This window comes from Mytilus edulis, chromosome 3, assembly GCF_963676685.1.
Source record: "Mytilus edulis chromosome 3, xbMytEdul2.2, whole genome shotgun sequence".
NCBI lineage: Eukaryota > Metazoa > Mollusca > Bivalvia > Mytilida > Mytilidae > Mytilus > Mytilus edulis.
Genome location: NC_092346.1, coordinates 75331939 through 75355653, shown reverse-complemented (window position 1 = coordinate 75355653; position 23715 = coordinate 75331939). Strand labels below are relative to the sequence as shown.

Below are 23715 nucleotides of genomic sequence, written 5' to 3'. Positions count from 1 at the left end.
GGTCACGCCACACATTTTTTAAACTAGATACCCCAATGATGATTGTGGCCAAGTTTGGTTTGATTTGGCCCAGTAGTTTCAGAGGAGAAGATTTTTGTAAAAGTTAACGACGACGGACGACGACGACGGACGACGGACGACGGACGACGGACGACGACGACGGACGCCGGACGCAAAGTGATGGGAATAGCTCACTTGGCCCTTCGGGCCAGGTGAGCTAATAACAATATGATAGATGTAAACTGTGTAAAGCTTGTTTCCAAATCCTACATTTTGAAATATTTGTAAAATTTCATGAATAAATAGGTTTAAACTACAAAATGCAACATTTGTAACTTTATTTGTTACTATTACAATGATTATGTTGGTACACACAATTTTGTTTTAATGGAAGACTACTTATCATATATACTAAATGTCAATAAAGTGTTTATTTAAGTGGATAATTAGGTCATAAATTGAGGTGCTCCTGAATTGGAGGAAGATTCTCTAAACAGAGTTTTACAGGAAAAAATGAAAAAATCGTTTCTCTCCCCAATCTCATGTACATATGTAGTCCCTTTGAAAGTTGTTGACCTACAAATTAAAGTATTGCATGTTGATGTTTGAATCATCTACAGCAAACATCATTATGTTTAAATTTAACAAATACTATTTTTTAATAAGTGCACAATCTTTTGAGAATGATTTAAATAACCAGTGAAGGATATTCCTGCTTATGCGTAGTGTGGCATTCCAACAATGACGTCACTACAAAATATAATGTAGGTTGGATATATTTAGAATATATCGTGATACTGATTTTCCGGTTTGTAAAAGAAACGTGAATAATATAAAGGAGAGCTCAATATACGATAATTTCGAGAGAAACAGAAGGGAAATGTGTAAAAAAGTGTTTAAAGTCAATTTATTCATTTGTGTCTCCCCATCTCACCATTCTCAGTAAGATTTGTTAGGGGTTTTTCCACACTATAAAAACAAAATGAATGATGTGAGGGAATGTCACTCTGGTCAACCCCACTGGGGATTGACGGCTTGAAGCCGTCTTCCCCAAAAAAAGAGTGAATACTGATGGTTTATAATTTTTTAAACGTTACCACAAATGTTTGCCACACAATATACCTGTGTTAATATTTGACAATAGTAACAAGGTAAAAAAATTCAAACTTGAAAATAGACAAACAATTATCAACAATGGTTTTTAATAGTGCAAATCTTGTTATAAATGAGAAAGAGAAGAGGGAAAAGAAAAAAAAGTGTATAGTGCATGGTGTAATGATTGTTTGGTGTGTTATACACCTTCATTGTATGCCTATGTTATGACGTGTAGTACACCTTTATCACTTGCGTATGTTATGGTGTTTGGTACACTTTTAGCATTTGCCTATGTTATCATGTGAAGTATATCTTGAACACTGGCCTCAAATGTTTTATTTAAAAACATGTCTTTTGTTGTTATTCTTCTTTTGCATATAATTGTCAATCTTCAATTTCTTACAGAATATGAATGTGTTGATGAATTAGTGCATACAAGTCAGACAGTATATTCGATAAAGTAAGTGATCTTAGTATGGAGGAACACGTGTACTACCAGCAGCTAAGTTTCTTCAAATTATAGATAATAGGTGACAAGCGTAAATGATCATTCTTTGTTTAAGATAATTTGTAAATATATTCAATGTGGGCTACAGAAAAAAAACCAATGGCATTAGGTATCATCTTTACCTGTATTCGTGTTTGAAATCTATTACAATATCTGATTTCATAAACAATCTGATAATTTCACAAAGAACTCCTTTCAAACCCTATAAAAAAATGTGTCACATGTTTTGGAATATGATACAAAGGAGTGATAATGCACCAACTATGAACTCGTTTTGCACATCTTGTATAACGCTTCGTATCTCAGAAGTCTGAGGACAGTTCAAATCTTGGAGCTGATTGTTTGTATGAGATTAAAAAATACACAGCCTCGTCTTGTCGGAATGGAGACGTAAATACGGGAAATGCCACACCTTTTGCATGTAAAAAAAACATTGTGTCACTGCGGTGACATACAAATACAAAATAATTTTAAAAGAATATAGAAAATAATAATCTTTGTATATTATATGTTATGTTTTCAGCGTGACAACATTAATTCCAATAGATGATTTTGATGTAATCGCTGTATTAGATATATACATGTGGAAAACAGATTATTTCAGTAAGATTTTAAAATTGCTTTACTAAATTTATGATATAATGCTAACACTTACTTATTTACTTTTAAGGGAATAATTGGCAAAGCCTAACAATTTAATCAAAACAAACCTAAACAGAAACTACGGACCCTGTTCAGACCCTCTTAGATAAGAATTCCCTTAAAAAGACTCAAACACAAAAGATATTTATAGACATAAGGCAAAAGTTTGAATGACAACAAGTAATTTATAATAGTTACATATCTGTGTATTTCAAGTTAAATATGTGTGCTCTGTGCCTTATGTGTATTAGCCTCTGTATGATTTTTCTATATACTTTTAGAGTTACTAGGCATTTATGCATTCTCCCATTGTGTTTTTGTCCTTTGTTCCGTTTGGAATTTTCCTTGGAGTTCGGTAGTCATTGTTATTTATCATTTTAACTCACCTGATTTTCACTCCTTTAAACATGTACAGTGCAACCTTCCTTTGGGTTTATCAAATCTCCTTTATTCCATTATTATTGTGTGATTCCCTCCAAATACATCACTTTGTATGTGGGCAAATCCACAAATTAAGAAACAGTAAATATATGTGTATAGCCTTACGTCATTCTTCAAGTATTCTATCAAATTTAATGTATGATACATATTGCAGTGATATTTGTGTTTTTCTTATTTTCGATCTCCATATTAGTTCAGAATGACTGTGTCAAGAAGTCAGGAATATGACAGTTGTTGGCATTCGTTTGATGAATTTGAGCATTTGATTTTGCCATTTGATTAGTGAATTTCCGTTTTGAATTTTCCTCTTAGTTCGGTATGTTTGTTAATTTTTTTTTTAAAGTTTGTTGACAGCTGACACAGAATGTATCGAAACTGTCTTTATCAAGTAACTGCTGACGCACCAATAATAAATTTATGTACCATTACACGTGTAACAAACAATAACCAGATACACAATATAATTTCCTATTGACTAGGAGAAATATTGTTAAGCTTATAAATTTTGTTTCTTTATTTTTAGGAATTCGTTTCTATTTGCAAATTATGCTCTCTGGGATTATTTTAAGTAACATTATATTTGTCATGTACAGTTTTATTAACGGTAAGTAAAATAACTGTTATCAGCAAACTTTATGTCAAAACTGTTTTAGTAAATTATTGGCATCCACTGTCAGTTATATAGGAAAATAAATTTTCCATAAATAATTCCGTTAGTTTTCTCGTTTGAATTGTTTTACATTGTCATTTCTTTGCCTTTTGTTGCTGATCATGCGGCCTGGGCTTTGCTTATTGTCTGAGCCGTATGGTACCTATAGTGGAGAGTTGTCTCATTGGCAATCTTACCACATCTTCTTTGTTTTTATTTCCATTATATTCTCAAAAAAGTATGATTTTTGTAGAGCCTTCGACTTTTGTCGAAAAAGCGAGACATAGCGATCATATATTTCGTCGTCTGGATCGTCGTCGTCGACGTGGTCAGTGGCGTCGACAAATATTCACTCTGGTTAAAGTTTTTAAAATTTTAATAACTCTCTTAAACTATCCTGAATTTCTACCAAACTTGGACAGAAGCTTGTTTATTATCATTAGATAGTATCCAGAAATACATTTTGTAAGAACAAAATCTTTTCAGTGTTTTACTTATAAATGGACTGACCATTAAATTTACTCTGTTGGTCAAAGTTTTTAAAATCTTTATAACTTTCGTAAACTAACCTAGAGTTTTACCAAACTTGGAGAAGAGCTTGTTTATAAAATAAAGCTAGTACCGCAAATGAAATTTAGCTAAAATTTTGTTCTTGTTTTTCTGTATTTTTCTAATAAATGGATTTTCCTTCCAGTTACATAACATACGATCTGCAGTTTTAAAACATTATTAGATTCATTAACAATCCTTGATTTTTACCAAACTTGGACAGAAGCTTCTTACAGTCAGAAGATAGTATAGAGAGGAAAATTTTTATAAAATGTTTTCCTCAGGTTTTTTTTAGTCTGCGATTAACGGGTTAATTGCAATTCTAAGTACATATTTCGGGCACAACATGAGAGAATGTACTTCTCGTACATATATATGCTATTAAAGTTATATTTTAATAGATTTTTTTTCTTATCTTCCTCAACTGTCAACCTTTTTATTTTTTTACTGAATTTTCAGATGGAGTATTCCCTTTTCAATAGTTAATTATTAGTGATATATATATGTAGTGGAATTTTTAACATAAGATAAAGTCATTATATGAAAATAGGCGAGACATCTTTGTATGTGCATTTTATATCTGCAATCTCTGATTTCACTATCATTTCTACCAGTAAACACCATGTAAATTTTTTTGTATTTTAGTTGCTCATCGGGATTTGGAAAAGGGTCATGACATTAAAGTAGCAATACCAGGTACTAGTACTACTATGCATTATACTTAAAGTCTTTCTAGTTAGGAAGGGACAGAACATAAATTGAACCCTTCAAACATCTTGCATATTTTCAGGACAACCTTTATGCTTGGATAGCAAACTATTGCTTCTAGTTTTATTTGATCTATATGGTGCTTTTGAAACTCTTTTTATCAAGTGTTAAAATAATAAAGTTAAAAGAAGAAAGTTTTTTTTTCGCAGAAATAAAATGCTCTTTTATGATAGCATGATCTCAATTTTGTATATCCAATAATATTTTCATAATCAATGTTACGTACATATTTTGTTTGAAGTTGTCCTAGTATTTTTTTAAAGATTGCAGCATAACCAAATGGTACTGTCGTGATATCTGATTCTTCCAAGGGTTATCACTTCTTTTGAAATTCAAAAAAAATAGTGCATTGATCATAACATTTGAAACATCGTATCTCCAGAAATTTATCAATTAAATATATGCTCAGATTTTCAAATTATAATATGTTTTTCTAAGTTTTTTATAGCCTGCGATTGACAGGTAAATATTCGAATTTCTGCAATTCTAAGTACATATTTCGGGCACAACATGAGAGAATGTACTTCTCGTACATATGCTATTAAAGTTTTATTTTAATAGTTTTTTTCTTATCTTCCTCAACAGTCAACCCTTTTATTTTTAACTGAATTTTCAGATGGAGTATTCCCTTTTCAATGGTTAAGTTTTAGTGATATATATATGTAGTGGAATTTTTAACATAAGATAAAGTCATTATATGAAAATAGGCGCGACATCTTTGTTTGTGAATTTTGTATCGGCAATCTCTGATTTCACCATCATTTCTACCAGTTAACACCATGTAAAAATTGAAAAAAAATATGGATACATATGATATGTGTTGCTAGATTTACTAATAATATACCTACTTGTACTTAGTTTATATATATTTATAAATCTAACTTACTTTTTTGTATTTTAGTTGCTCATAGGGATTTGGAAAAGGGTCACGACATTAAAGTAGCAATACCAGGTACTAGTGCTACTATGCATTATACTTTCTAGTTAGGAAGGGACAGAACATAAATTGAACCCTTCAAACGAATATTTTTCAGATCAAATTATATGATTGGATAGCAAACTATTGCTTGTAGTTTTATTTGATCTATATAGTGCTTTTGAAACTCTTTTTTGATCAAGTGTTGAAATAATCAAGTTAAAAGAAGTAAGGTATATTTTTTTTCGCAGAAATAAAATGCTCTTTTGTGATAGCATGATCTCAATTTTGTATATCCAATAATATTTTTATAATCAATGTTACGTGCATATTTTGTTTGAAGTTGTCCTAGTATTTTTTTAAAGATTTCATCATAACCAAATGGTACTGTCTTGATATATGATTCTTCCAAGGGTTATCACTTCTTTTGAAATTAAAAAAATATAGTGCATTGATCATAATATTTTAAACATCGTATCTCCAGAAATTAATTAATTAAATATATGCTCAGATTTTCAAATTATAAAATGATGAAGTAAATTAATTCACTTGTGCAGGGTGCAAGAATTATAATTATCTGCTCTAAAAAAAAAAATCAACACTGTCATTGCTATTAAAAGTATATTTTTTTAAGTTGAAGTTATCCTACTTTGTCCATTATTGTAGTTGAATAAATTACAAACAATATTTTGCAATCCAATGTTTAATTTTAATTCCCAATGATTTATTAAAGCAATCTTTATCCGCAGTGCTAACATGCACTTTGATTTATAGAATTGTGTGCGCATTTTTTCAGGAATATGTTGTTTTTATTAGACATGTTTTAAGGGATTAATCACTAGTATCAATATTAACAAACTCATTTGACGAAAGGATAACAACATTTTATTTTTTTCTCAACTTTCCCTCACAAAGGCAAACTTTTAGCTATATAGTAAAAACGAAGTCAGCACGCTGGACATTTTAGCTTCATAACTTATCAATTGATGTAAATTAATCTAGATGAGGCAGACTTAGATGAATCTGTGGTATATTTTACTTAAAGTTCGTTTCGATTGATGCGTTCAACTAAGTCAACAATCTTATTATTTAGTAATCTTTATAACGAAACTTAAATTAATAAATATGCAAGCTTCTTTTCGTTCTCCCCCAAAGTTTCTGTATGAAGTATGTCTTATAAATGTAAAAATACAATATGTTAAAAACATTTTAGTAAATGAATGTGATATGTTTTTTTTTCGCTGGTCTTTTGGCAACTGTTCTTTTCAAGCGCCTCTAAATTACATAATAATCAACAGAAGAAAAACAAATAGACAGCACAAACATTCAATATGTTTTATTCAAAATAGATTTAAATGTGTATGTCAGTTGTAGTTGATGAAAACAGAGATGAAAAATCATCAGACAGTAAAGAAGTAAAACAAGGTTCTTATTTACAATATGTTTGTAACATTCATTGAAAAATTTCGTATATTTAAATTGAACGTTTTCAATTTAGACTTGTTTATGATTTTTTGGAAGGCTTGTATTATATTTTCCCTCTGGTTTATAAAATCCGTTCATCCTATACCGACTCTTAAAAATTCAAGAGTTTATTCTAAATTGAGGTAAATTATATGGCCTTCCAAATTCTGTTCGATCCCTAATATCACTGAAGAGACATCAATTGCCGAAATCCGGATATGGTGTAAAAAGAATTAGCACCTTATGTTTGTGGTTTACCTAGTCCGAGATTACTCTGGCGTCCAACGGCTGTTTTGCCATACAAGCTAGGGCCGAGGGATTACTTGAAGACCATCATATACTATTTGTTAAGTTGATACGGAATATAATTCACCAATAAGGTCCTGGTATCTTTCGATGAACCTCTCTTTGACAAAACCCTGGTTCGTCAACGTTCTGCTCAGACACGGGATCCATGTATTGTATATTCGTTGGATATGTTTGAGCTTTTGATATTGCCATTAGATAAAGGACTTGCTAATTTGAATTTTTCTTGAACCTCAGTATTTGCCTATTTTACTTTTACTGTTTCTCTTGAATTATAAAGTAATTCTTTTTTCAGAAGATACCACTGTTGCCGAACAAACAGTGAAACCAGACACAAGTATTGACATTTTACTGCTAACAGTTACTGATAAAATCGGATCCTTACAACTAGCTGGTAAATAGTATGAGAACTTTTTTTTAATAAGGATTGTAAATATAAAAAAGAAGATGTGGTATGAATGCCAATGATACATCTCTACAAGAGACCAAATGACACAGTAATTAACAGCTATAGGTCACCGTACGGCCTTGAATAATGAACAAAGCACATACAGCATAATCAGCTATAAAAGGGCCGAAATGACAATGTAAAACAATGCAAACGAAAAAATAACTAACAACCTAATTTATGTACAAAAGATGAACGAAAAATAAATGTGTAACACATAAACAAACGATTACCAACCATAGGCTCCTGATTTAGGACAGGCATGTACATACAGAATGTGGCCGGGTAAGTTTAAAGATATTTATTTACAGTGGATTGGGAAACAATTTATTGCATTTCATATTAATCACTTTCCACTTTGCAGATGCGAGTGCTGCCTTGTAGCGGCATTAGTCTGCTCTTTTTAAAAATCTACATGGGTATCTTTTTTTAGTGCAAGATATAATGGCTCTTAACACGGGTCAGTCATTTATCGTCCCCTCCTGACGGACTATCAACGTTTCCCTAAGATTCGCAAATTGTGTCAAGGGAGAGCTGAAAATTTAATACTTAAATTTTCTCCCCGATATGGGGATCGAACCAGGAACCTTTATGTTAGTAGTCCGATCCACTAACCACTAGGTCCGAGTACACAGTTATCGTCCTTTGATTTTCGTTGTTCACGAATATAGTCCTTAGTGTGGACAGTGTGTTACTTGCCAGTTTTTGTTATACCCCTTCCAAATTTAATTCTCCATGTTTCATGCCTCATATAGCAAGTTGGAGGGTGAAATGACACTGTAAAAAAATTTGGGTCATAAATATTTAGGTAAAGTAGTGATTAGGCCCAGCTGAAAAAGGTCAAAAATTAGCACTTCGGAAGCTGTCAAAAGATTTCAAGACCCCCTTAACACAAAATTGTCCATATTTTGAGTTAGAGCTGATGAAGTTTTCTATAATTTTGATATAATTTGTCCCAAAAGTAGTACAACACACTGTAAAAATATTATTGAGAAAGCGCAGGTGGGATTTTTTTTATTTACATTTATTGTCTAAAAGAAATGCACTACGAAATAACTGTGTATTCGGACCACTACATCACGGCTCTCATAAATGCCATCATGTGGAACTTCTTACTTTACCGTTATTTATAATAAAATAATTTGTTCAGAATCTTTGTGAATTTGACCATATTTTTTATACCTGTGCACATATGGTAGCTTGGGAAAGCAACTTTCCTCATACTGTTTACGACAAAGCATTCATACTTGATAAGGTAATCTTTAGTTGACTAAACTATACAAGCATTTTCAAAGACTAATGATAGTTGTACCAATATATAACGAAGTTTTGGGACAAACAAATTAATTGTAAGGAAATTTCGTAGGCAGAATTTCGAAAAATGATAATTTCAAAACAAATTTGTTGAACTTTATAACAATATTATATTAGGTTTTATACTTTCGTGTTTTTTTGCCGAAAATTTTCCATAACTCAGAAATGACAAAAGTTACATATTTGATGTCATCAGCATTCCCTGATACTCTTATGACATACAAAGATACATAAAATTCCATGAAACTATGCAGTTTAAAATCCCTTTTAGTTCGATAAAAAAAAACTCAGCATTATCATGTTCCCTTTAAGAAGATACCTCGCGTACTTGAAAGAAGTTCGTTTAACCATACTTCAACTTGGCCACCTTTTAGGAGATAACTGTATTGTATTTTAAGCTCCGACGGCATCAATTGGGGATTTGATGGTCGCAAATTAAGTTTACTGGCGACGCGTTAGCGGAGACAGTAAACGGGTATTTGCGACCATCAAATCCCAAATTGATGCCGTCGGAGCTTAAAATACAATATTGTTATCTCCATTCTAATGAAACTGACAGAAAACAACGTTAAAACATGTATTTAAAATCTGTCATATGCCGTCTGCGCTTGCGCGTACGTCCCATAGCATCAATTGTCAATTGATGCCATGTAAGAAAATGACGTTATCCAATCAAAATGAACGTTACAAACGTTGTTGCATTAGAATATGCATATATCACGACTTAGATTTTCTTTCAATCTTTAAACTCACATGAAGGTCTATAGGGAATTTGATGATGATTGTTAAACGTTTTCTGCCAATCTGTCGGTAATGATTTACCTATGTATAGATGTTCAACGTAATAGCATATCAAAAGCAGGTATAAAAGACGTTTCGATCATTGTGCATAGAAAATTGATATCAAATACGAGTTTTATTTTTTTTTACTGTCCTGTCTAAATCACTTTTATTGCTTTGTGTAAGGAACTTGTCACAATCTATTCACTATGAGAATTCTTGAAACAGATCTAATGGGAAGTTATAATAAAGCAAAATATTTGTCCGTATTCAGTTTACACACATTTTAAGATGGCAATCCTAATAACGGTCCTATATATATATCTCTGTTGACCTACTTTTACGAAAAACTTTTTCTTTTATTAATGATTGTAATATAACGCGCATCATTCGCTTTGGTTATAAACCCATAATCTAAATCCAATGAAGGTGTGGATAGATACCGTATTACACGAGATTTGGTGGTGGAATCTGTTTCTCTAATGATTTTCTAACATGATGCAGGCAAACTTATCCCTTCTTTTTGAATGATTTGCAAAAAGATGTGTTCTATCTATGTGACGTCATCAGGCATGGTCGCCCTTTTTCATGCCGTCACAATAGGAATTTCAATGGAAAACAAGAAAATTCGACGTCTTAATCGAATTTTAACCAATGAGATCAAACAAACCACACGTTGATTATTTTTTTTGTATATAATGGGTGTAGAAAGAGATAAATTGACGAAGAATTAGAGAAATATATATAATTAGTCTATAAACATCAGCAAAACAAATTGAATGTTAGATCTGTGAATTTTTTGTCGCAATCGTTTGTTCTTCCCACGCTGGGATTCGTACTCATGCGACTAAGATATCTTTGTACCAAATCGCATTGCACTATACCCGACCCGCTAGACCACTTAAACGATTACGTAAAAAAGATGACAGGCTATCGCTCTCACATACATTGTATTACCGTGGCTTTATTATGCAAATATAAGTAACAGTGTATACTTGTTCCGATTTGTTTAAATCTTAACTTTGAAAACTACAACGTTTGGAGTGAAAGTGGTATTTTACGAACAAATGTCCTCATTAATTTTAGCTGTGAAAATATATGCAGTCTAAGTATAAAAAATATTTTGACGACAACAGCTTTGTCAAAACATAACGGAATGTACAAAACTTAGACAGAGACTGCGTCATGACGAAAACTAGCATCTTAAGAAAAGGTTTTATTTATTTCATTTGTTGTAATATAACGATACATTGATTCAGTTTTATTTTCAGTCATCATTACATTTTTACACTGCCATAGGCAATCACAGGCGAAACATGGGGCTCTGTCGAACACTCGTTTCTTTTCAAACCATGTGTACAGTGACTTTTAAACAAGTTAACGCACGATCGTGTACATTATAGACCTTCCAAAAATTGACATGTATATTTATACAGGTATGTGTACACGAATTTTTATTACATAATGCATGTTTTTCGAGTTGTGTGTAATTATTGCAGACCCACAATCTCCAAAACCAGAGAAATTCAATGATATTGATACACAAAAAGAGAAAATGCCAGTTTGTGAAACACTCACTCTACCAAATGATGTTGATAGAAAGTCAGATGAGTATAGTAAGAGTGAACAATATCTTAAAGCAGTGAAGCATACAGGTATATTCCAATTAAAAATTCAATTAGTACTGAAGAGTAAAAATTATAATATGAACATCAGAAATGCACAACATTTAAAATTAGGTTTCAGATAAAATTATGTCTGTTATAATATATGTGTCCGTTCGAAAGAGTTCATGACTTTTTTTATTGTTTTATTATCAGCATTATTTTGTAAATTAAATTGTATTATTATTTTAGGTTCCTTTATCTTTTATCGGTATTTTTGCTACTGCCCGCGTCACACTGTCCCGATTTTTACGCCGATGGCAACACGATTATGGCAATTTTCAAATCGGGACTGATCGTATCCAGATCGGGCTATTCGTAGTGCCATCTTTAACCATCGTATAACCATCGGACACTTTTTCTTGTCTTCAGGGACAACTTCGGGAAGAGTTCTAAATTTTTTAACATGTTAAAAAATCCCCGAAGGTGCGTCCGATGTTGAGGGTTCGTATTGAGTTCGTATCACCATCATCAACATCGTAATGTCGCCGGGAATGCATCTTTGAACATCGTATTACATTCGTGTTTCCCGATGATCGTCTGAGTTGTTGTCACACAAATGTTAACTCCATACTCATTTTGTTTTCTATATGTCATATTTTGCCGCAGTTTTTGCTTTCCCCACATCCTTCCTTTTGTCTATACTATTAATATATTCTCCTGGAAAGAGCTCTTTTTGAATAGCAAGAGGCTCTCAAGAGCCTGAATCGCTCACCTTAATTTTTTTGGTTAAATCTCTCATCAATGATTATTTTGGCTTTTCAATTTATTTAAATGTTCTTAAAATCGTCCTATTTTCTTCAAAAGCAAAAAAAACTCATTTTCTCCTATGTTCTATTTTAGCCATAGGAGCTATGTTTCTTGACATACAAGGAAATAAAATATAAAATTTATACTAGATACTCTGAAACTCATTTAGCCTTAGTTTGGCTGAAATTGATACAGCAGTTTCAAGGGAGAAGATTTTTTTTAAAGTTAACATGATGAACAAATTGTGAAAAAAGTCTTTAAAGGGCAATAACTCCTTAAGGGGTCAATTGACAATTTTGGTCAAATTGACTTATTTGTAGATCTTACTTTGCTTAACATTTTTGCTATAAACAGTTTATCGGTATCTATAATAATATTCAAGATAATAACCAAAAATTGCAAAATGTCTTTAAAATCATCAATTCTATGGAAAGCCAACGGGGTCAAAATTCTTAATTCGTAACTTGTCAATTCGTTACTTGTAATTGTGTAATTTCTAAATTGTCAATTCGTAAATTGTTAATTTGTAACTTGTTACTGTGTAATTCATGATGCTTAATTCGTAAATTGTCAATTTGTAACTTGCACCTTTATAGTTTCAACATTCTTAATCAGTAAATTATCAGTTTGTTACTTGTAACTGTGCAATTTCATAATGCTTCATTCGTAAATTGTCGATTTGTAACTTGTATATTTGTATCAAAATTCAACATTCTTCATTTGTTAATTGTCAATGTGTAACTTGTCGATTCGTGAATTGTCGATGTGTGAAGTGTCGAAGTGTTTTAAAATGTCCTCGTTGTATTATGCTAACGATCATTATGACGACAGATGGCGCTCGGGTTCTTCTTCGGTGTAAAATCCTCTTGTAAGTCGGAGTACCTCCATGTGGAATGTATACCTAAGTGATTTTAATCCATTAATTACAGCAAATGCGTATAAAAAAAGAAAAACAAAAATTTACAGGATCCCAGTTTTACTTTGATTACTGACGTGGACTTTTGTTCGATAACGGAAACTATATAAAAAAAAACATCCCGACTATTTCAGTCCCTCAACGTAATTGATCTCTCCTAATTACGGGGTTAATGTAATAGTCGTTGGTCAGTGGAATATTACGACTAGATTATTCAGGTAAATACAATAAGGAGATGGGTTAATAAACCGTATGATTGCCAATGAGACCACCATCCACCAACGCGAAGTACAAATAAAGTCGATGTAAGCATCTATAGGCAACCTACGGCCTTCATCAATGGCAAAACCTTATACCATAAAGTCGACTTTAAAAGGCTACATCATTACTAGAAAACCCAGGTACTAGTAAGAAACGATTTCTATTAATCATAAAATGCTATTATCGGACCATTTTATTCTGACAGGAAAGGGCTGACATATATATTCTATTCTGCTCAGTGTTGTCGGTTCTATGGTCGGGTTGTTGTCTCTTTGACACATTCCCCATTTCCATTCTCAATTTTATGTATTAATATATATGCCATCTGAATTTTTTCTGGTCAAGAAGCTTAAAAATTGCAGCTTCTAGATTTCCTGATAAAAATGTACAACCAAAAAACTAAAATACTCACGAGTCCCTCGATCTCAACAGCTGCTGAATGCCCCGTACTCCCGATATGAACCCCACCTGGTGCCACACCTCCTTACTAAATCTCACATGTTGTCAATCGTTAAACAACTGAAATGTTTTACGATTTTAATCGATAAAGCTAAATTTTTTAAAACTTGCATGTCAAATATAAAATAAAAATCATTTGCAATGAATTCATAACAATATAATCCTAATATCCTATTGACAACCAGGTTGTATTCCGCCTGCCTCTTCTGTCGAGCAGTCAGCCAGGATCCCAGGCTATCATTTTACTCTAAAAATGACCAAATACATACTCCCTTGGCCTCACCCCAAATAATGTGCAAATATTTTCGTGGAGTAATAAAATTAGAGTACCTAAGTGAGCGCGCTCACATGCCCACGTCCCCACATTGTCACTAGAGAAATAAAATAACTTTAAGAAAAAAAGTTGTATAAGAAAAAAAAATGAATCATAATTTCCTGTCGATATATACATCTACATAGTATGTCCTTATTATCTACAAGGTTTCATGAAATTCTGTGGTGTGGTTTCAGAGGAGTTGCGACGATAAACTGTTGCAGAGGTACTATACCGAAGCACATAAGTTCAAAGGGGCGTAACTTCTAGAGAAAAAAAAATGAATTGTAATTTCTTGTTGGTATGCAAATATACTTAGTATGTCCTTATTATCATGAAACTCTGTTGTGCGGTTTGAGAGGAGTTGCGATGACAAGAAACAGGACCGAGAGAATGACGTACACGGACGGGTAAAAAATTACACCCTCCAAACTCCATTGCGTGGGGTATGATAAGTGTAAGCATATAAGAGATAATTGCCTCTTTCAAGCAAATGGCGATATGGCAAGATCTTTTCTCTGACAAGTCAGAGTGAGAAGGCGTCAATTTGTTTAAAAGTGGAAGTATTAGGAAGGGGGGTTTGAGATTTCCAAAAAACACTGGCCTTTGTTAGTCTTGTATGATTTTTATTTTAAATTTTGTTTCTTTTGTTTAATTCGGAGTTCAGTATGACGTCCGGTATTACAGAACTAGTATACATATTTGTTTAGGAGCCAGCGGAAGGACTTTTCCGGGTGCGGGAGTTTCTCGTTGCATTGAAGACCCATTGGCGGCCTTCGTTTGTTGTCTGCTCTATGGTCGGATTGTTGTCTCTTTGACACATTCCTCATCTCCATTCTCAAATTTATGTAGGAAAAGTGTGTAGTAAAAAATTAATAGTTTCATAGTTTAACGATCATGGTCATAAAACACTATATAGAGGGGACACCTCCTAGTATATTTCGATCTAGTACCATGATCATTTTAGATCTGTATATGTAGGAGAACGTTGTGGATACAAATACCGGCTTTACTACAACGGTAGAGAGAGCGCCGTCGATGTATTGACGATGCACGAGGGTAGTTTCTGAACGGCTGTCAACGCTCGGTGTACGCACTACGCTTTTTCAATGTGGTTCTATTCGAATACTGTTTTTAGGAAAAAAATGAGTTAGAATATTGTTGTATTTTACTGACTCGTTGAGATCTCAGAACGTTTCGTGAAATTTTTTATCTGCATGTTTGTTCACAATATTTCTTGACTGATTATAGTTAAATCGGGTCCTTGGCAGCAATTTAGTGTTTTGTTTGGACGAGCTTTTTTTCAAATTGTCTGGTTCTATATCACTGCGACCACCTCGTACAGAAATATTAGCTTCTGACTTGAGCGTTAAGGAAGTACACCACTAATGCATGGTCCCATTGCTTTCTATGTTAAATTCCTCCATTTCAAGCAGGCACACCTCTTTTATTTTAAGTTCAAATAAAGTGGCAATCATTGCATTTCAAAGCAACACTTTATGGTGTATTGTACTGAAAAAATCAACATACCTTACATTGCATATAAGAAAGAACTGGTTCCCGGAACTTCAGATGTACCAAAACAGGTACTTCAGGTCTGACAAACAGACAAAATGTACCCTCTTTTTAAAATTTGGTGCAGTTTTTTTAATTTTCAAAATTAAAAGTCCAAAAGTGTTCTACAATGATCACCAGTTCTTCAGCTTTCATTTGATACCAAAAATACCTAAATATTCTACATATTTTGAAAGTTACACTCATGCGTAGGAACTATTTTGTGTTAAATATGTACTACTTTCTGGTATGTGCTTTCTGGCCGGGCCTGAATTAGTGGTGTTACACCTTAAGTCTGTATGTCTTGTAGTTTCAGATTGGTGAGCGTGTTTGAGACGCAACCAACTTCTCTGGATTTGTACTCTCCTAATGTACGCGGTTTTCTCGCATTCCGGTTGACAATAATATCTCAAATTTTAGGGCCTCGGTTAGTTTTCTGTTTCCTTTATATTTTATTACAAAATACTGCATATTCAACACAGTTTTGATATAAAGTATACATTAAATAAGTGACTCATTTAAAATAATTTTTCATTCAGTTTGTTTTGCAAAGTACCTATATGATATCATTAAACATTTTTATAGATATAGGACGATGTGGTACGAGCGCCAACGAGACAATTCTCCATCCAAATAAAAAATTATAAAAGTAATCCATTATAGGTCAAGAAACGGCCTTTAACACGGAGCCTTGTCTCACACCGAGCAACAGGCTGTTAAGGGCCCTACAATTACTAGTGTAAAACCATTCAAACGGGAAAACCAACAGTCTAATCTATATATAAAAAAAAACCGAGAAACACGTATAAATTATATAAACAAACGACAATTACTGTACATCAGATTCCTGATTAATGTTCATTACTCAGGTGCTAAATAAATAAAGACTGTTCGTCCATTTGTTTTTTGTATTAAATATATCATTAGATATTTACATTCTTTTCTGAAATTTCAATATTGAGATTATAATATTAACGAATGATGGTTGTCAAACCATTTCTGCCATTATACCTTGAGTCCAAAATTTGCGGGCCCAGGACAATATTAGTATTTTTCCAGCACCGTCTTATATTTCATGTTTTTAGTCTTGTTTTGACCCGGTTAAATATTAATTAGAAATTTCTTGCCAAGTGACAGTCATATACATTTTTATTTGCGAAGTTGATAAAGAAGCACTTTCCAGCGACACATCTATATACCATGCATACCTTCATAACGGAAGTGACATACCTCATTGCAGGTTTGGTGACCAGTACATTAAATAAATATGTTTATACGAGGTTACCTAAATATAAAACCGAGTCCCTGTTATACATGCCATAAAAAACAAACAATGTATTTATTTATTTGTTATCTTTTATTTGCATGCGCTGTACATAATTGATTTTAACTCCGTTGGTTTATATTCCATATGGCGGTGCTCCTACTTACCAGAGGATTATACACCGAAGAAGAACCCGAGCGCCATCTGTCGTCATAATGATCGTTAGCATAATACAACGAGGACATTTAACACATCGACATTTCACACATCGACAATTCACGAATCGACAAATTACACATTGACAATTAACAAATGAAGAATCTTTGACATCTGAATTAAATGATATTGAAAAAGAATCATTAGAAGGGTAACATTTCCTTTGCTGAATTAACACAAGCTTTGAAAAGGATGAAAAATAATAAAAGTCCTGGGTCAGATGGTTTTACTGCAGAATTTTTCAAAGTTTTTTGGATAGACATTGGAAAGTTTGTTTTGAGGTCAATAAATTATTCTTATCAGATAGGGGAAATGTCTGTCACACAGAGGCAGGGAGTTATCACATGTATTCATAAAGAAGGCAAGTCAAAACAGTTCTTAAAAAATTGGCGTCCAATTACACTTTTGGTTTCAACATACAAACTAGCTTCTAGTTGTATTGCTGAGAGGATAAAGTCAGATCTAAACAGAATTATTGATTCTGATCAAACAGGCTTTATCCCGGGTAGATTTATTGGGGAGAACTGTAGACTTATATATGATATTTTACAATTTACAGAAGAAAATGATATCCCTGGTATATTATAACTCATTGATTTTGAGAAGGCCTTTGACTCTATATCATGGGCCTTTCTTTTTGAAACATTGAAGTATTTTAATTTTGGAGATTCTATTATGAACTGGATAAAAACATTTTATAATGATATTACATCTACTGTCACCCTCATGCTGTCTGTCAGACTTTTTCCGTGTGGAGAGAGGCTGTAGACAGGGTGATCCTTTATCTCCTTACCTTTTCTTACTATGTGCTGAAATATTAGGCATTTTGGTAAGAGGTAGTGATGAGATAAATGGTATTACGATAGACGATTCAGAGTATATCTTGTCTCAATATGCAGACGACACATCACTGATTTTAGATGGGTCGCCCTCCTCGCTGGATGCATCTCTCCGTATATTGCAGTTCTATGCTGAGATATCTGGACTGAAAATTAACTTAGACAAAACAAACGTTATATGGATAGGTAGTAAAAAACATAGTCAAGACAAAATATGTGTAAAGTGGGGACTGAAATGGGGTTTCAGTACCTTCAAATTATTGGGTATCACCTTCTGTGTTGATTTAGATAGAATGTTCAATCTAAATTATGCTCATCGAATACAAGAAATAGAAAAAATATTACAAAAATGGTAAAAACAGTCACTTACCCCATTTGGTAAAATAACAATTATAAAGTCATTAATTACTATATCAAAATTTAACCATCTGTTCCTGTCTATCCCAGGACCAGATGATAATATGCTAAGTCAACTAAATAGTAAAATTTATTCATTCATTTGGGATGATAAACCTGACAAGATCAAGCGGGACCTTCTATGTCAGGAATACTTCCGAGGGGGCCTAAAATGATTAATTTGAGAAATTTTATACAAGATTTAAAACTAACTTGGGTTAGAAGATTATTAAAGTCAAAATCTAAGTGGATTCAATTATTTACCTCCACCCAAAATATAAATTTGACAGAGTTGGCTTATTTTGGAATTACTAAAAAATCAAAAAACAAATTTTGGGATGAAGTTTTTCATGCCTGGAAAACTATGTCAAAACTCAGACATCCATTTTCTTTTGAGGAAGTAATTTCTACATCTATATGGCATAACGAACATATCAAAGTTGATAATGTCAGCGTTTACTATAAAAAAATTGGGCAAACCATGGGGTATGGACTGTAAATGACCTGTTAGATGAACATGGAAAAATATTATCATATCAAAATTTTGAAATAATGTATAATTTTAAACCCATGTTTCTACAGGTTTATGGACTTATATTAGCACTAAAAAAGTGGCTACAAGATATTGGAATCAACACTGAAAGAGAGAAAAAAAACATCAGGCTATTATGCCTTTTAATATTGATATTTTCTTCAAGTCCGAAAAGGGCTCAAAGGACATGTATACTATTTTAAATCAAGGAATCTTACCTACAGATTTTGTAGCAGAAAAAAATGGGAAGGTATTCTTAACAAAGTTGTAGAAAATTGGAAAAAAATACACTTGTGTGTTACCAAGGTTTCAAAAAATACTAGGTTATGTTGGTTTCAATATAGAATTATTCAGTATATTTTAGGGACAAATGCTTTACGTTTTAAAATGAAGCTTGTTAGTTGTAATTTGTGTACATTTTGCAAGGAAGAGCCTGAAACTATAGAACATTTACTTTGGGGTTGTCATATTGTAGCCGACATTTTGGCACAATCTAAATTCATGGATTTTCGATAAGGTTCTTATCGAAATTCCACTTAATTTGAAAATTGTCATTTTTGGCCTCTATGAAAATTGTAAATTGAACTTTATTAAAAATAAAGTTATCTTACTGACGAAGTACTTTATTTACAGATGTAAGATGCAAGATATAAAACCTAATATAAAAGGTCTTCAAAACTACATAAAAGAAAACTTGATTTTAGAGAAACATATTTCTTCAAAATACTTAAGTGTGGAAGAACACAACTTGTACTGGAACCCCTGGGCTAATGTCATTAATTAAATTTAACATGTATGTATATGAGCATTTGAAATTATCTGTATACTGTTATACCATACCATATGTATGCTCATATATATTTCCTGCACTACTATTACTATATTAATGATAATGTTATTACTATATACAATCCATAGATTTCTAAGTGTTAGTTCATAGAATGCTTATAATGCTTTTTTCTATTTCATGTGCTTGCTTATTGTGCCACAATATAAATATATGTTGATACTTGTAGATTCATGAAGAAAAATAATAAATTATAAAAAAACAAAACAAATGAAGAATGTTGAATTTTGATACAAATATACAAGTTACAAATCGACAATTTACGAATGAAGCATTATGAAATTGCAGAGTTACAAGTAACAAACTGATAATTTACCGATTGAGAATGTTGAAACTACAAAGGTGCATGTTACAAATTGACAATTTACGAATTAAGCATTATGAATTACACAGTAACAAGTTACAAATTAACAATTTACGAATTGACAATTTAGAAATTACACAGTTACAAGTAACGAATTGACAAGTTACGAATTAAGAATTTTGACCCCGTTGGCTTTCCATACAATTCAGGGGCATTATACCTGAAAAACCAGTTACCCAATTCGGCTGAAAATGTCCGGACTGGTAGACCTTGACCTAATAAATACTTTAACTTCTTGTCTTATTTGCTCTAAATGCTGGAGTGTTTGAGATATAAGCCAATACTGCATTTTACCCTGTGTTCTATTTTTAGCCATGACGGCCATGTTTTTTGACGAAATAGTAAATAAATCACAAACTTTTTTTTATACATGCTACCTATCATTCAGTTGAAGTTTGGTTGAATTTGGTTGAGTAGTTTTAGAGAAGAAGATTTTTTAAAGTTAGCAAATATGATGAACAAATTGTGAAAAATTGTCATTAAAGGCCAATAACCCCTTTAGGGGTCAATTGACAATTTTGGTCAAATTGACTTATTTGTAGATCTTACTTTGCTTAACATTTTTGCTATTAACAGTTTATCTGTATCTATAATAATATTCAAGATAATAACCAAAAACTGCAAAATTTCTTTAAAATCATCAATTCAGGGGCATTATACATGAAAAAACAGTTACCCAATTCGGCTGAAAATTTCAGGACAGGTAGACCTTGACCTAATATATACTTTAACTTTTGTCTTTCTTGCTCTAAAAGCTGGAGTTTTTGAGATATAAGCCAAAAACTGCCTTTTACCCTGTTTTCTATTTTTAGTCATGACGGCCATGTTTTCTGACGAAATAGAAAAATTGTCATATAAAATTTATTTGTAGATCTTACTTTGCTGATCATTTTTGCTGTTTACAGTTTATCTTTATCTATAATAATATTCAAGATAATGACCAAAAACTGCAAAATTTCCTTAGAATAACCAATTAAGTGGCAGCAACCCAACAATGGGTTGTTTGATTCATCTGAAAATTTCAGGGCTAATAGATCTTGACCTAATGAACATTTTTACCCAGTCAGATTTGCTCTAAATGCTTTCGTTTTTGAGATATAAGCCAAAAACTGCATTTTACCCCCATGTTCTATTTTTAGCCATGGCGGCCATGTTTGTTGATAGATCAAAACTTCGGATACAATTTATAAACTAAATACCCTAAGGAACATTCAGTTAAAGTTTGGAAGTATTTGGCTTAGTAGTTTCAGAGGAGGAGATTCTTGAAATAGTTTACGACGACAGACGACGACTGATGACGGACGACGACGGACGCCAAGTGATGGCATAAGCTCACTTAACCCTTCGGGCCAGGTGAGCTAAAAAGGATCAACGAACCCATTACCTTACCTTTAAGATAGATCAGTAAACATGGGCATAATTATGGGTGATTATTCAGACTAGAGCACACATTTTACAGTTCAAACAATGCAATGCCGAGCGTGGCATCATCTCGTATGTAACATATTGGGGACAAATATGGACACTATATTTGTATATTTGTAAATGACACATGCAGAAAATGGTAAATTGAATATGCATATTTGATACATAAACTATATACAATAACTTGAAAACCTTTAATATTGTCTTTAGAACCAGCAGTTAAAAAAATGAGCAACCAATTTCCTGTGTATTATGCTATTTGAAGGAGAAAAAAACAAGTCCATCTGCATGACCTTGACCTTTGGCCTTGAACGTAAAAAATGTCAGATCATTACAAAGAGGAAGAATATACCAAATGTGGTTAAAATCTTTTGAAGCATATTGGTTATAGAGTGTCCACAAGAGTAATATTGCCTTATATTACAACTGCCACTGCCACCTTGACCTTTTAACTTTAAAGTCTATAGCGCTAAAGATATTCTTAACAAGTAACACCATACCAAGTTTTGAGCATTTTGGTTCTAGAGTGTCCATAACATTTTTTTTCTATACGCAACTTACATGTAGTAGGCGAGGGGATAATAAACTAAGTCTTTTAGACATCGTATGGCCATCGTGCCCTCATCGTAATCCGTCGTGTAGCCTTCGTAATCCATCGTGTAGCCTTCGTAATCCATCGTGTAGCCTTCGTGGTCCATCGTGTAGGCTTCGGCTGAGATATGAAGCTTAAATTACCGTCTTCGGTTAACCTTCGACCGTATGTCCATCTTTTGCTATCGTAAATAAGTTCGGCACCATCGTATAGACTTCATTATTCATCGTACTCGCTTCGGTCACTTTTTGGTATTTTAACGAGATCGGGACCAACTTCGTACGAACTTGTAATTTTCGCATTCGGGTGTCCATCGTATATAAAAATCGGGACAGTGTGACGCGGGCATACTAAAATTCCATTACTAATTATTAATGAAATAAGCAAAATATTTAACACCGATAACCGGGGCCATGCACATTTTTCTAGAATAAGTATCGTGACAGGAATAAATACATAATTATATTTGATATATGTATCTTTTTATTTACAGATATTATTATCTTACACGTAGAAGATAATGTATGTTTGCAAAAAACAAACGATATGGAAATTACCGATATTACAGACAGTATACAGAGTTTCAAGGATCATCTGAAAATGCTAGCAGACACATGGGGTTATAATTACATTAAAATAAACCTTTTTGAAGACATTTTCGTGTGGTGCAATAACAATGATAAAATTCACTTCCAAGATGTCATGGACAAATGTAAACTGATATTTTTCTACATGTCAGACCATTTTTCACCAGCGAAACTTGAAAGATATGGGTTATTTGAGAGTAGTGTACAATTTGCAATTAAAGCTTTAGATGATTTTCCTAAAGTTAAAATTGTTTGTGCTTGTGAACAAGGTAAACTATATAAAAAGGACCATGAAATTCATCTTGATTATTGTAAATACAGGAAGACAAAGGATGTAGATTTGTATGAAGGTACATTAATAGAAATATTTGAAAAGTTGTAAACCTGTTGGTGTTGTACTAGTATGTATATGACACTCAAGACATTAATGAAGGACGAAAATATTTTTTCTCTGTTTTATATATTTGTGAACATAATATGTTGTTTCTTATCTGAAGTTTGTATTTTTTTCGCCAAGAAAGGACCAGTGTGGCACCGTTAAAGTCCACAATTCCTCTAAAGTCCACAACACCGCTAAAGTCCACAACAATTTTCCGCTAAAGTCCACAACGCCGCTAAAGTCCACAAACTTTCCGCTAAAGTCCACAAAATGACCTCCGCTAAAGTCCACAAGAAAACGCCGTTAAAGTCCACAATAACAACTTCCGCTAAAGTCCACAAAAAAGCACCGTTAAAGTCCAAACATTTTTTTTTATTATCAAAAGATCAATTCGCTGGTTTTATACTCCCAATAGTATATATATCTAATAAAAAGCATGAACCCTTGTTTTTTCAAAGTATTTCTTACGAAAGCGTA

The 23715-nt window shown here is 32.7% G+C and overlaps 1 protein-coding gene across 3 annotated transcripts in view; it reads left to right on the top strand.

The window, feature by feature from the left end:
- The window catches only part of LOC139517443 (uncharacterized), a 58795-nt gene extending 35440 nt beyond the window's left edge, over positions 1-23355 (top strand). The window contains exons 4-12 of one of the 3 annotated variants that reach the window (XM_071308475.1): positions 1501-1555; positions 2127-2206; positions 3210-3290; positions 4530-4580; positions 5554-5604; positions 6937-6993; positions 7634-7732; positions 11380-11535; positions 22766-23355. In XM_071308475.1, coding sequence (XP_071164576.1) covers positions 1501-1555; positions 2127-2206; positions 3210-3290; positions 4530-4580; positions 5554-5604; positions 6937-6993; positions 7634-7732; positions 11380-11535; positions 22766-23241 — 1106 coding nt within the window. In that variant the 3' untranslated portion in view covers positions 23242-23355. The remainder of the gene's footprint in view (positions 1-1500; positions 1556-2126; positions 2207-3209; positions 3291-4529; positions 4581-5553; positions 5605-6936; positions 6994-7633; positions 7733-11379; positions 11536-22765) is intronic. The other 2 variants (XM_071308476.1, XM_071308477.1) reach the window with 2 other exon arrangements.
- The last annotated feature ends 360 nt before the right edge of the window (positions 23356-23715 follow it).